The sequence below is a fragment of the Poecilia formosa genome, unplaced genomic scaffold, assembly GCF_000485575.1.
Source record: "Poecilia formosa unplaced genomic scaffold, Poecilia_formosa-5.1.2 Scaffold118, whole genome shotgun sequence".
Lineage (NCBI taxonomy): Eukaryota > Metazoa > Chordata > Actinopteri > Cyprinodontiformes > Poeciliidae > Poecilia > Poecilia formosa.
Window position 1 is genome coordinate 352565 of NW_006800057.1, and position 14273 is coordinate 366837.

At 38.7% G+C, this 14273-nt stretch overlaps 1 protein-coding gene across 1 annotated transcript; it reads left to right on the forward strand.

The window, feature by feature from the left end:
• The first annotated feature begins 596 nt into the window (after window positions 1–596).
• LOC103143959 (serine/threonine-protein kinase pim-2-like) lies at window positions 597–8044 on the forward strand. Its single transcript, XM_007560691.2, has 9 exons — window positions 597–741; window positions 1825–2067; window positions 2953–3060; window positions 3191–3285; window positions 3817–3864; window positions 3959–4168; window positions 5291–5468; window positions 5568–5738; window positions 5846–8044. Exons 1-9 carry the CDS (start codon window positions 675–677, stop codon window positions 5935–5937), a joined length of 1212 nt encoding a protein of 403 aa, XP_007560753.2. The 5' UTR covers window positions 597–674; the 3' UTR covers window positions 5938–8044.
• Window positions 8045–14273: the final 6229 nt, after the last annotated feature.

Sequence of the window (14273 nt, forward strand, 5' to 3'; positions counted from 1 at the left end):
CTTCAGGCTACCAGCACAATAGAGACACAATCAAACTGCCAGATGACTCATTACCCCCAATAATAACTTAGAAATAGTCCAAATAGTTTAGATGTATTTTTATTTCTTTCCTACTTATGGGAAGTTTCTGTTTATATCATAGGTTTGTGGTGCATTTCTATCCTAAAGAAAACTATATAAAACTTCAGATATTTCACAACGAGATATTAACCTGGGAAAACCTTACATAACCTTATATTAAAGCAGAAAGTACAGTGGCCACTGTAAGAAAGGCTTACAGTATTCAATTATGCCGCATGAACTGATCAGTACAGTATTGCGAGGGAACGCAAAAAGTTTTGCGAGGAGACACAAAAGAAAAACAAATCCTATGTCCCCTAGAGGGCTCTGCAGGGATTCATTGCTCTAAAAAGTTTGATTGTGGGGCTTTTTCTGTGTTCTGCATGTTAGGCTTAAGCCAGAGGGCTGCTAAGCAACATCACCTCTATTCTGACATTTATGACCAAATTTTGGAATGTTATTTTTGATGTCACACTGGTTGCGAGGAGACACAAAAGAAAAACCCAACATTCTATTTGAGTTCAGTTCGTCAGAAATCTCTGATAGAGTGAGACATAACTACGAGAGACAAAACTGCCAACACTTGTAAGTGAAGTAATTGATGCTGAAATCTAATGGAAAAAAAGATGTTCAAAGAACATAAAAGGAATGAAAAAATGCCAGCCCTCATGAGACAACGAGGTAAAAGAGTTCATTAGATTATCAACATATGGTGCATATCTTGATAAAGATAAGCATAGGTTTAAAAGTTTGTTCATTTAGGTACTGATTAATATAATTTAGAGATTTAGAGTTTTTATCATTAAGAATTTCTGTTACTGTCTTGTCTGTTGTTGGGAACTTTGAGATGTGTGAGTCTGTGATAGTTTCACCCAGAACCATGTGTTTTGGTGAACATGAGTTAAAAGTGGAACAGTTTGTCTAATAAAGTCTATGATCACACATCAGCCTCTGAGGTGATGTAGAAATAGGGGAGGGAGATGTGGACTTATTGTTTAACACAACATTGTGCCATACTATTCCAATAATGATAAAAGTGGTGATAATATATATTTATTTCTTACTTTTTAGGTAACTGTATGACTGTGACATTAGCAATGTTTCCATTCACCATATAATTGTCCAATTTGACATTTTGAAAGTACATTTGTTTCATGGAAACACACCAGTTTAGAAAAAACTCCCATATCATTTATTTTGCAAAACTGCAATAGAAACACTTTTTTCGCATCTCACTAGTCACATGATCAACAGCAGGATGTTGCCACTGGCGCAAACCACAAAGAAGACGGTGGCAGGAAGTAGTTTCAGGATAATGGCACTGCATGTTTTTTAATGACTTTTGTATTAAACTTATTCACACATGATTTGATTTGATTTGTGTTTCCTATTCAACATAAATACCACAAGTGTGAAATTTAGAGTTTTCTGCACTTATGTAACATGAACACAGCTAATGTGTCACAGCAATTATAGACCCACAAACACTGCTCTTTAAAAACCATCCCACTTATAATGCGCTTCTTTGGGGCACCAGTCGCATAAAGTCGGGTGATTTTTAATGCTAAACTGCACACAGAATTAAACATCAATTAAAATTTATCATGACAGTGAAAAATCAGAATATATTTTGTGATATATTTCGTATCATTATATGAAATATATCACGATAAATGATAGAAGTGGCCACTCCTATCTAGAAATACTTAATATTTGATAAATTGCAAAAAATAATAATACAATTTTCCCTATATGTCACTTTAGAGAACAACAGCAGACCAAAGAAAAGGAAAATATCTGAAATTGAGACCCCCAGAAAAAGGCGGAGGGTCTCTGACATGGCTGGATCCTCTTCAAGCTACCAGGAACAGATGAGGACGAGGAGGATGGTGGAGAGAAAAATGAAAGAAGAAGCAGAGGAATGTTCACCGAAGGCCAAGAGGAAGAAAATGGAACAGGAGCAGGACCAGAGCAAAGAGTCTTGCTGCTCAACAGACGTCAGTGCAGGTTGGCTGCTTTGGTGAAACCATTGTTAGTTTGCACTCACTTAATGCAAACTCACAGTTTGCATTAAGATGCTGCTTAACAATAGCATATTACAGTTAAAGGGACGGAAAATAACACAAAGGAGAAACAATACTTTGCAAAAGTATTCATAAATCTCACATTTTTACATTACACTACCAAATGTCATTTGTATTTTATGTGTTATCACTAGGTTGCATCACTTGAATTCCTATAAATTACACTGAAATTAGGGACAGAAAATGCTCTGTAAAAATATTTATAAGCCACTAAGTTGAATCTTTACATCAGGATGTTTTTTTCTTAAGGCAACTGAATGTTAATATATTCATGTTGTTTCTTTGGGTAATTCCTACTGCTAAAGTGCCAGCTCCGTCTGGTGCTTTACAGAAGAGGACTTGAGATTTAACCCTGTAAAGGCTGAACTATGAAATACATATCAGAAAATTTTATTTTTGATCTGGATTACTTGTTGAATCTTCTGACTACATCAAAAGAGAAAGGTTAATGAGCCAGGAGTCAAACCATTTGACAGCCACGTAGTATACAGAGGCTTTCGAACATGGGTCTCAAACTTTACTCCGTTACCTTGTGTAACATGATGTACAGCATCTGATGAAGTTGAAACAAGACCTGGTCCCAAAACTTCTCCAAAGGGTGGAAAATCTTCTCAAAATGGGTCAAAAATTGCATAGCATAGCTTTAATTGAAGGTCTGTTTTAGGAGAAATTACTGATCTATGATGGTTCATTTGTTAACTGTACGCATTTGGTTATATACATCAGGTTTTTCTGGGATAGGAAACACACTGAAAATGTACAGGTCTGAGAAACTCGTATATCAAACATAATATGTTTGACATTACAGGGATCAGAAAGAGGAATCCGAAAAGGAAGATGGAGGACCTGGAGGAACCTCCAACCAGGAGGAGGATGAAGATGGTGATGGAAGAAGAACAAGAGGATTCCCAAAGAGGTTGGAGTTTATGTAGTAGTAGATTTGTAGCATAACCATTTATTATGGGATAGAAATAAGATGTGGTGATAATTAGATCCAAGCTTCAATTCTGACGCTTTGTGAATTTCAAATGTGTTCATGTGTTTAGCTGCATTCCTGCAAAAATACGTTGAGCTGCATCTGCTGGGAGACGGAGGCTTCGGGTCTGTCTTTGCTGGCTATCGGTTAGAGGGTAAATTACCTGTAAGTATTACAATCTCTGACACAGACACACACAATTCAATTTAGAAATCCACACAGTAATTTTTACATTTTTTTTATCATCTGCATACAAAGTTAAAATCAGATGTAGTTCTCCTACACGTAGTTATCAGTAGGCGGTGCCAGACTTTGTACAGTGAGCGGTAAATGCCTCAGACAGAGTTTGTGGCAGTGTTCTCAGCTTTACAATGTCTGTATCAGACTGTATGTAGATGTTGGTCGGAAGTTAAGCAGAAAATTTTTCAATCAACTGTGAAACCTGAAAACGCTCAGAAACATTTTTTGAGCGTTTTCAGAAACACTCAGAAGATGTTTCAGTTTGAATGGTTTTGAGCTAAAATCAACTAAAAGAGAGATTCAATCTGACTATCTGTTAGTCTTCCAACAATCTGAGGATTTTAGCTCTTCTCAACAAAATCTGACTCCTACTGACTTCCGGTAGGGAAAGTATGACTGATATATATATATATATATATATATATATATATATATAGTCTTGTTGCTATCTTATAGGTGGCTATCAAACACATACCAAAAGACAAAGTAGTCATCAAACATAAGGTAAGTGAGCAGTAGAATCTAGCACAGTTTTTTTTTTTTTCTTAGTGGATTCCAGATGCATTGTGGGTTTCTCCTGTTTGTTTGGATGTTTCAGGATGAGAACGGCAGCGAGCTGCCCATGGAGTTGGTCATCATGTTAAAACTTGCAAGTGAAACAGTGCCGCATTCAGCCATCTTGTCCCTGTTAGACTGGTATGATCTGGATCAGGAGCTGATTTTGGTCATGGAGAGGCCCATGTTCGCAGAGGACCTCTTGCTCTATCTTAATGAGCGTGGAAATTTCATAGAGGAGAGTGAGGCCAAGGTACCAGTACTATACTCAAGCATAGTAATAATGCAGGAAAAATTACCCAATTTCAAATACTTAATTATAAAACCCTAGAAGAAATTATTAATCAATTAAGCTCAAGTTCCTCCTGTCCTGATATCCTATCCACACATTTCTTTAAAAAAGTCCTGCCTCTCAGTAAAAATAATCTGATTCAAATAGTAAACTCATCACTTCCATCAGGAGTTTTCCCCCAGGCTTTAACCCTTGTGTTTAGAAATGGGGTCCAACTGACCCCACACACGTAAAACTTGAATCGTTTGCCACAGTCGTCTACGTTTGCCTCAGTCCTCACACACACAAGGGTTAAAAACAGCAGTTATCAAACCACTGATAAAACAATTGGACAAATCACTACTGTAGAATTACAGGCTGATCTCCAGCCTCTTATTCATCAGCAAAGTTATTGAAAAAGGTGTTTTTAAACAATTGAATAGTTTCCTATTGATAACAAAGCACTTTGATGTCTTTCAGTCTGGTTTCCGGGCCCACCACAGCACTTAGACTGGCCTATTCAAAGTGTTCAATGACATCCATATGAATATAGACTGTGGAAGAAGTGCACTGATATCTGATCACATCACAGTGCAGCTTTTGACACTGTTGATCATGACATATTACTAAAACGACTAGAGCATTGGGCCGGAGGTACCCCAAAGCTCAATCTTGGGGTACCTCACTTATTCAATGTAAGAGAGGTCCAGAACTTCCAGAAAACTGCTGAAACACAAAGTGCCTTTAAATTTATATTAAAAACCCACCTGTTTTTGAGTTGCCTTTGAAGCATAATCAATTAAGAATTTAACTATGCCACTTGACTCAATGTAATGCTTCAATTGTTGATTCTATGTTGCATGACTTTGCGTTTTTGTTTTTATGATGCACTTAGAAATGTTTTGATGCTGAAATATGCTATACAAATAACATTTGATTGATTGATTGATTGATTGATTGATTGATTGATTGATTGAAGGTAAGCTGCTGGATGGACTTTTGTTGTGTTTTTGAAATGTTATATGTACTGCTTTCATTGTTGCTTTTTCATACTGAATTTAAATATGGGTAGTTTCTCCCTGTCATATTATCTTCGCACCTTAGGTCATAATAAAACAGCTGGTGGAAGCTGCTGTTTACCTTCAGAATGCAAACATCTTCCACAGAGACCTAAAAGTGGACAATGTCCTGATTGACAGCAGCTCAGAAGACAAACAAATATATCTCATAGACTTCGGCTTAAGCTGCTTTGATGACAGGAAACAACATGAACTACTCTGTGGTACGACTGAACCGTAGAACTCACTCCATTCTCATTTATTAATGCTGTTTTTAAAAAATCGTTTTCATCTTTATGATCTTATTCTTACACATCTTCAAGGTACTCCTGGTCACATCCCACTGGACTGGATGGTTAACAGTACCTACAGGGCTGGACCTACAACAGCGTGGCAGCTGGGCGTTGTTCTGTTCGAGATGCTCCACATGACGCGGTTCAACATTAACACCTACATCTCAAACAACTTGACAATCTGGCATTGGCTTTCCGACGGTAAGACAAACACTTGTCCATATATCTTACAGTACATATGTTCTCTGTCATTCTGTTTTGTTCCTTTGGCTCTGTTCATTGTTGCTGTTTAACCTCTAACCTTCCAGACTGCATGGATTTTCTGTCAAAGTGTCTGATAGGTGACCCCGAGGACCGTCCCACCTTGGAAGAGCTGCTGTGCCACCCGTGGCTTTCGTAGACTATACACACATGCACACGCACACACACACACACACACACACGCATACACACACACACACACACCATTGCAACCTTAAATTTTTTTGTTAGTTTAATCTAGTTTAGGCTGAACTGTAGGGCACTATTAAACTATAAAGGATTGGGGTTAGGGTTAAATGACACAAGTCGGTTAATTTGGCAGTTCATTTTCTTCGGGTGCTGCAGTTCCTAATCTACTCAAAACAACATCCATTTTAGGTTCATTAAAGATTCAAAAAGGGTCAGGTGCAATGCAGTATGGGTGGTGGCTGAAGGTGGGGGACCTCGACGGTCTGATCCTCAGCTATAGAAGCTGGCTTTACAACGTGGAATGTCACTTCTCTGGTGGGGAAGGAGCCTGAACTGGTGTTAGGTTGAGAGGTGTATACAAGCGGCTGAAATTAGTTTCCTTCGCAGGGTATCTGGGCTCTCCCTTAGAGATTGAAGCTCAGTCATCCAGAAGGGAATCAGCGTTGAGCTGCTACCTTTCCTTGTTGAGAGGAGCCAGTTGAGGTGACTTGGGCATTTAGTCAGCATGTGTCCTGGATGCCTCCTGGTGAAGTGTTCCAGGCACCTTCCATTGGGAGGAGGCCCAAGGATATCCTTCAGGTTCTATGGTTTGCGGCTGTCCTGGGAACGCTCCTCTGGGATTCCTCCAGAGGAGTGAGCTCAAGGGGGGAGAGGAGATGGAAGTCTGGGCCTTCTCTTTAGACTGCTACCCCATGACCTGACCATGGATAAGCGGAAGAAAATGGATGGAATAGATAAAGATTCAGTTCAATTAGTTATTTTACATAGTGCCAAATCAAAACAAAGATCATCTTGAGGCATTTTATGAAAAAACATCAATATTTGTGGGTGTTTTCTGGGTCCTTAAGTTCTGTCCCCTACTCTAGAAACCATCCATTTTAGAATTATTGTTATTTTTATGTTTTATTTGGATGCTCCAGTTTTCTCCTCTAGACAACACAACAGCTATACAGTTTATTGGAGATTTGTCGGTTTTCTCCGGGTACTCCGGTTTATTTTCTACTCCCTAAAAGCATCCATGCTAGGTTAGGTGAAGTTAGTTCCGTTTTTTCCTGGGTACTGAGGTTTACTCCCACAGTCCTAGAGACATCTGGTTAGGTTCATTAGGAATTCTTACCGCCAGACCTTGACCTCCGTTCACAATGCAAGCAGACACATTCACACATGCATAAACACATATATATTTTTTATGTATATATCAGTATATTAAGCAAGTTTGAGTTTTTACATGGGTGTATATATTTCGTTGTGTCTCTGTCTATAAATGTGTCTGTAAATTTGTACTAATACAAAAATGTATATATGTAATTTGTTTTGTTTCTAATGTGTCCATAGTTCATCTCCCTAATCAAAGTTCTTCTCTCTGTGTTTTTTCCAGATCTTCCCCAACCCAGGGTGTGTGTACGAGTGTGTGTATGTTTGTCTGTGTCTCTTTCCTGTCCTCTCCAACCCCAGCCGGTCGAGGCAGACGTCCGTCCATCCTGAGCCTGGTTCTGCTAGAGGTCTATTCCTTTGAAAGGGGAGTGTTTCCTCTCCACTGTCACCCCGTGCTTGCTCAGGATGGGGGATTGCATTGATATAAAGTTTTGATGCAATCTGCTGGTTTCCTCCCCTTCGCAGAATCGCCACCTTAATGTGGTGGAGGGGTTTGAGTACCCCTATGATCCTGAGGTCTAAGTTGTCTGGAGCTTTGACTGTTGTTGGGGTCTTCCATGGCAAACTGGCTTCAGAGGAGGGGGTCACACTAAGAGCGATTCAAACATCTTGATTCGGTGAGAGAACCTGAGAATTGTGAACATGTTCGCTAATTCATCTTGTTTGAATGATGCCTGGTGGAAGAGCTACCAGATAGCATTTTGGGCAGAAGAAAATTTTAAAGAATTATAGACTGAAGACGAGATTGGTATCTACGTCAAGGAAAGGATGTGCATACTAACTTGCCCCAGTCAAGCAGACGCCCCAACAGCTTATTTTACTCCACTAGTGACATGGTATCACGACCTGTTGGAAACTGTGAACTGGCAGAGAAAATTAACGTAGAATAAACTTATTGTTTTGTGTTATTGGTGTTATTGTATACTTTTTTGTGTTGCTAAGCTGCTTGAATTTAAACAGGCTGCTGGGCTTGAGTGACTTTAGGGGTACTTTCTATTAACAAGCTGCAAAATGGAGGACTACTGTGGAATGCTATCTGCTAATGTGCAGTGCTTGCATTCATCTGTGTTGTTTTTTCTGTTTGGTTTAAAATAGTCCTATATGTTTGACCGTTTCTGTCATTTTGGTACTCTATGTCTCCTGCCAGAGCTAAAAGTAATGCTTAGCATACACGTAGGAGTTATCAGATGCAAGAGCATCTGATAACGCAACATCCAGCTGGAGCACAGTGCACTGAATAGTACCACGAGGCAATTGACTACAATTTATTACAGTGTAATAAATACTATTGTGTTTTTATTCCACTCTAAGAGTAAGAATAGTATTTATTACAGTGTATTTAAAGCTGCAGTATGTAACTTTCATTGAAAATATTTTATGCAAATCTCACTATATGTTGTGACAGTTTGTATGAGATAGATGTGTGAGAAATTGGAGTTCCTTTGCCTTCTCCCAGCGCTCCCAGTGCTAATGAGAGACAACCAATCAGAGCCAGGACAAGAATATTAGCGCTGTCAGTCACCCTCAGGGTAGAGCTGTTCTCCGTTGCGCTGCAGCTAGCATAGCCTATTGTGAATGCTTAGACTAGTTAGCATAGCAGATAAACAGTTTTTCTTTAACAGTAAGTTGTTTAGCACATTTAGCAGCAAGTACATGAGGGCGACTGACAACGCTCAGACCCTGAGGTCTGAGGGTCTGACCTCAGGGTCTGACCTCACCCCGCCTGGTTGGTTCTGGTTGGGTGTTTTTGATCAGGAGCGATTCATTTCTTCAGATGTCAATATTAACTCAGGCTGCTGTAAAAGTTACATAAGGCAGCTTCAAGGAAGCTTTGAGGCAGATCATTTGCCTCCTGCATTTTTAGTTAACAAGGTGTCCAAATTATTGAGGTCAACAGTTTAGCCATATTCAACTATTTTTAAAACTGATTCTGGAAATATTGTTTTAGGTTACTTTTAATTTACACATTGACAAGCTTTCTGTTTTTTGTGTGTTTTTAGATCTTTCTAAGCTTTGAGACAAGCCCTCCTTGCAACAAAGACCATATTGTAAATCCTGATAAAACTCGAGGCTGTCTGCAAATATTTCCTCAGTTTTACACAAAGTTTCTTTTTAAATCTACTATTACAGTATTGTTCATCAGTGTTTACGTAGAAATACACTCCCATACATTTTCCTATGTAAATTCAAGAACTGTGAACAGTAACAGTATATTAGAATATTATTAACAGCTGCATGACTTCTGTTAGAGAGGGTCTTTGTTTCCTTGATATGAAAATGGAGAATCTGGCAAAGGGTTATGAACTGTGAGAGCGAAACGGGAGAGAAAATCAGCAATGTAGAAGAGGAGTAAAAATATAATTGAAATAAAAATGAGGACACTGTTGCCACAGAGACACAGACATACTTGTATGTTGCTTTTTTTTGCAAATATGGTGAGAACTTGACATGAAAAGTTTGTCAAACTTACTACAGGTTTCCATGCTTACTTTATATTTTAGCTTTAGCTGTAGTTGCGAATAAGCAATAGAAAACTTGTTTGGGAGACAACTTCAAGTATCCTTTATAGACCCAGTAACATCGATTCCCTTTTTGATTTCATTTCCTCTTAAGTGAAAGTGTGGGAGTTAAAAGCTGCTGGGTCATTCAGCAGCCGTGGCCTTCAAGGCAACCAGAACAGGCAACATCCTCCAAAGACCTCAAAGGCTGCATCGAGTCCCCATGAAACGAATTGGTCTAACCTACCGTGGTCTCCATGGTTACGTGACGAGCTGCTTCTGACTCACAAGGCAGAAGCAGCTCGACTTTCTATGACTTTCTATGACAATAGAAAGTCATTTTATTTCCCTAGGAAATGTCAGAAAACAAAATTAAAATGTTTCAGTCAGTATTATGTAAAGTATCCCCAAATGTCCTAATGAATACTAATAGACCTTAAATAACTATGTTAAGCAATCATAGCAATAAGTTTGTTTAATATACAGACATGACAAGCCAACTTTGTAGTCATGTCTTTTAAAAACCTTTACTACTGATAGAGTGAGACTAGTTACTTTTAAAATAACTGTTAATTGTTAAGACATTCAGCGCTTTGAAAACATACATTTACAGAAACATTTTGACAGGAACATGTTTTGTATTCTACTTAACTTAATATTTTTAAGTCCTCACTAGCAGGTATTATTATATTATTCTTTAAAACCACAAAAAATGTTCTGGCTCCAGATTATTAAAGCAACAACAATCAGGAATCGCATCCGTCACCAGACCCAACTGATTCCTCACTCCATATTTTTATTGGAATGTAATCAGGATCTTTGGAGTTTTTAACTTAGCTACAGTATGTAATTTCATGAACTGTACAAAAGAAGAAAAATAACAATATATGAGTAGGTGGAAAGTAACCCAACAGAATTAGCTAAAGTATCCCCATATTTTTGTGTTGCTGTTATATATTTTCAAATGCATATTTCTTATAATATGATTTAAAATGTACATAAAATATATTTATCTAAAATAATTAAATGAACTAAATTGACTAACCAGATGATTAGTATTTGTCTTATTATGCCAATATGACACATGGAATTTGTTTTGTACAAATTAGTTTATTGTCCAATGTGTCCAATATTGTATATGCCACAGTGATATTTGGCTAACCTAGACTTTATTTTCATTATTTTCCTGAACCGCAGCACTCTGTTATGTATGTAGAAGTTGAGTAAATATGGAAGTCTTTCACGGGACTGGTGTCATGCAGCAAGAAGGACTTGGTTTGGATGTTGGTTCGAGCCCTTCTGCATACTGTGCATGTTCTCTTCTTACATGCACAGAAATGTCACATGCATGTTGAGAAAACTGACAACTCCAAACTTCTCTTAGGTATGCATGTGGGTCTTCTCTGTTGTGAAGCATCTTTATCATTTCCTTACACTCCAACCAGCACACTGAGAATTTCTTCTGCGTTAAATATCTGTCAGTGGTTGGCTTATTTCCACTAATGTACTAACGGCAGAAGAAAAATTGCATTTTTTGCTAACTTTGAAAACATTTAGTGCACCTACCTCCCCCTAAGCTACTTTTTAAGAATAAATTCTGAGGCTAATTTAGTTGGTTGTCTTGTAAACGTTCAGTTGAATGAACTTTGACATCTGGGTTGAAGTTTTGGTAACTTCCTTAGCACTAGCATCACCTGGAGGAAAAGTTTCCCTGTAGGAGCAAAACATCCTCTGAAGGCCTCTTCAGACATTTGTAAAGTTCAAAGTTCAGCCACATGTGACACTTGGTGCTCTTTCATGGTTTCATATCCCCTGCTTTAATTTCAGCATCCATGTCTATTGCAATGTTTTGAGCCAATCAGTTTGAAGATACAATTTTTTTTCTAAGAAATGTGTTCAACAAACATCATTTAAATGGTATATTTTCATTTGTGCAAATACTGTTACTACCATAGTAGTCAATAAACATCTCATCCCGGCTACGTAGTTTTTTCCTAAAATTGTAAGAAAGGGAGGAAAATGAAATTTATGTTGAGTAAAAGCCTAGAACTCCAATGCATAGATATTCCTGCTCTTGCAGCTTATCAATCATTTGTTTTCTATAGTGCCCATTTTGACTCAAAAGAGTTTGAAAGCAGCCACTGTCCAGTAAATCATCACAGCACACTACCCATAAGGCAGTGTGGTGTCACCTAACTTTTTCCACTTAGAATCTAACAGTTTATTTTGGTTACCCAATTAAATGACTTTATTTTACAGAGTTAAATAAAAACAAGACTTTAACATGCGAGCATTTATTTCATAAGACCTAAATATTTAATTGGGTGTCCTAATTTTTTACATGCATGCATAGGAAGTGTGTGTTGTGCATCACTGATGGAAACTTATTCCACTGCCTCCAGATTATGATGTAGAACTGAAGAGAATCTTAACAAGCTCAACTGCCCCCCCCCCCCCCCCACAAGCTGCAACTTTAATTTGCTGCATCTAATCTACTGTCTGTCCTAATCTTCGCAGTGCACTTTTCAATCAACAAGCTTGCATTTGTAAATTAGACAAGGAGGAAACATTTGCTGCAATGCTAATGCAGCTCTTGTGTTGTGTAGCAGCTCTTGTCTGGCTCAGTGTGACTGCCAGCTCGGTTTCTGACACGGCATTGATGTTTCCTGATGAAACGGGTGGAATTAAAACACAGGAAGCAGAACCTCAGAGTGGTGTGATGCTAACTGATGCTTAAATGGTAGGGAATCGTCACACCAAGCAAGATAAACTATAGAAGAACTCTACTCTGAGAGGCAAGATGTGAAATGATATGTTAAATTTCAACTTTTCATATTTAGAAGATAATCAGGTCAATATATTGTTCTACATTTTTAAAGTACTTTCAAGTCTCTGGCTCTGCATTACTTTCCTCTTAGTGTCTTTACTTATTCTCCACAGCGATGACAGCTATACTCCATCTCCACGGTATAGCTGGCAGTCTCTTACTTATTCAGCTTGACTCTGATCAGGAGCCTTGATCAGAGTCTAGCAAAGCTCCTGAAGCTTGCAGCCGTTCATGCCTTTAAAGTCATTCCCACCCCACCCCTCCATCCTGCACAGCATTGACTAAGGAGAAAAATGACAGAGGAGCACACCGCTGCTTCTACAGCCTTTGTCCTTTTGTTCTGCATATGCTTAGCAGTTTTCTTCTACACAAAGTCTTTAATTCAGTTTGATTCAGTCATGTCAGTGGGTGCATAACCAACCTTTTTATAGAGGAGGAGTGTGTAATGCAGTATTTAGCGACTAATTATGCTCCAAATGTCCAAAAATTCACATTTCATAATTTTTCACTGCAGAAGATGCCCACGCTGGACATCTGTGTCCAGCGTGGGCATTGATTTTATTGGTGGATGTATCCCCCCACCAATAAAATCAGAATTCCTTTGCACCCAAAAGGTTGGTCTTAATAGATGTGGAACGTGTAAATATCAGGATGTGACAGAGAAGAAGAGTGAATGAAGCAAATAAACATCAAATAACCTGTAAACTTCTGGAGTACACTATGGGGAATGGTGCACTGATGGTATTCAGTCATATTCATTGAGAGTTAGACTCCATTAGCTCTTTCCACTGTCAGTACCTGAATGCACCCCATCCCAGCAGCGTGTGGCCCCATTGATTTCAGAAAGTCTGGACAACCTCCAGGCAACCAAACAGCTTTTCAGCAAAGCTTGGAACTGTCTCCTGAGTTTTTTCTCTGATCTTTAACTGGAATATGCTACGCTGCCACCTCTGAGTGGCTTTTTATGAGAGGAACGATAGGTGTACTGGTGCCATAAAGATCCCACTCTGGTCTGTCAGGGTGAAGCTGATCTTAGGATGGAGCTATGTTCAGACCCTCACCTTTGGTCATGAGCTGTGGACGATGATGATGATTGAACGAATGAGACATTAAACCAGCAGATCAGAAATCCAGAGGCCTTCAGGTGTTTTGGTGAAGAGCCTGACTACTTGAGACTCTTTAAAGTGACTTGTCTAAAGAGTCAAAGAGGTTAGTAGAAGTGGTTTGGGTGTAGTGTAATGCCACATTAAGTAAACTGTATTATTCCCAATGGCCAACTTGTTGTGTGTTTGGTTTCCGCCTTTCAAGCACTAAAAGAAGTAACAACATTTCTCTGAAGTTCAATGATACCAAGGCAAGAGAGTGATTTATTACAACTGAATACAGTTCATTTTTAGTTCTGATATATTCCAACTGGCAGCAGGGTATTTGTTAACCACAGGCAGGAAAATCAGCTTTAGCAGCAAAACTGGAATCGAAAAATCATTAGACCACCTGACACACTCACCAACATTCTTATGTTAACAAATACACCCTGAAGTTGTGGACATTATAGCCCCCGTCTGACTTTAGAAAACTTTGAACCAGGTGACCTGCAAGGTGTATAAAGGATAAGAGAGGTCACTAAAATGTTTGTCTTCATAAACTAGTCATAATATCAGAAAAAGAAAAAAACTCTGAAGCATTTGTGACAGTTGGTAGAACTTGTTGCCTTATGTTGCCTTATAATATCAGCAATCTGGTTGCCTCAGTGGCCGATGAAGATAGGCAGAGGCTCCTCCGCAACCCTGTGGGTCGGAATAGACA

Excerpts from the sequence above, each read along its gene's own strand:
- LOC103143959 (XM_007560691.2), top strand. The coding sequence starts at position 675 with ATGGAAAAAAAGATGTTCAAAGAACATAAAAGGAATGAAAAAATGCCA. Across the intron at positions 3,286-3,816 it reads GGTTAGAGGGTAAATTACCT|GTGGCTATCAAACACATACC; the intron begins GTAAGTATTACA and ends GCTATCTTATAG. Across the intron at positions 5,469-5,567 it reads ACAACATGAACTACTCTGTG|GTACTCCTGGTCACATCCCA; the intron begins GTACGACTGAAC and ends CACATCTTCAAG.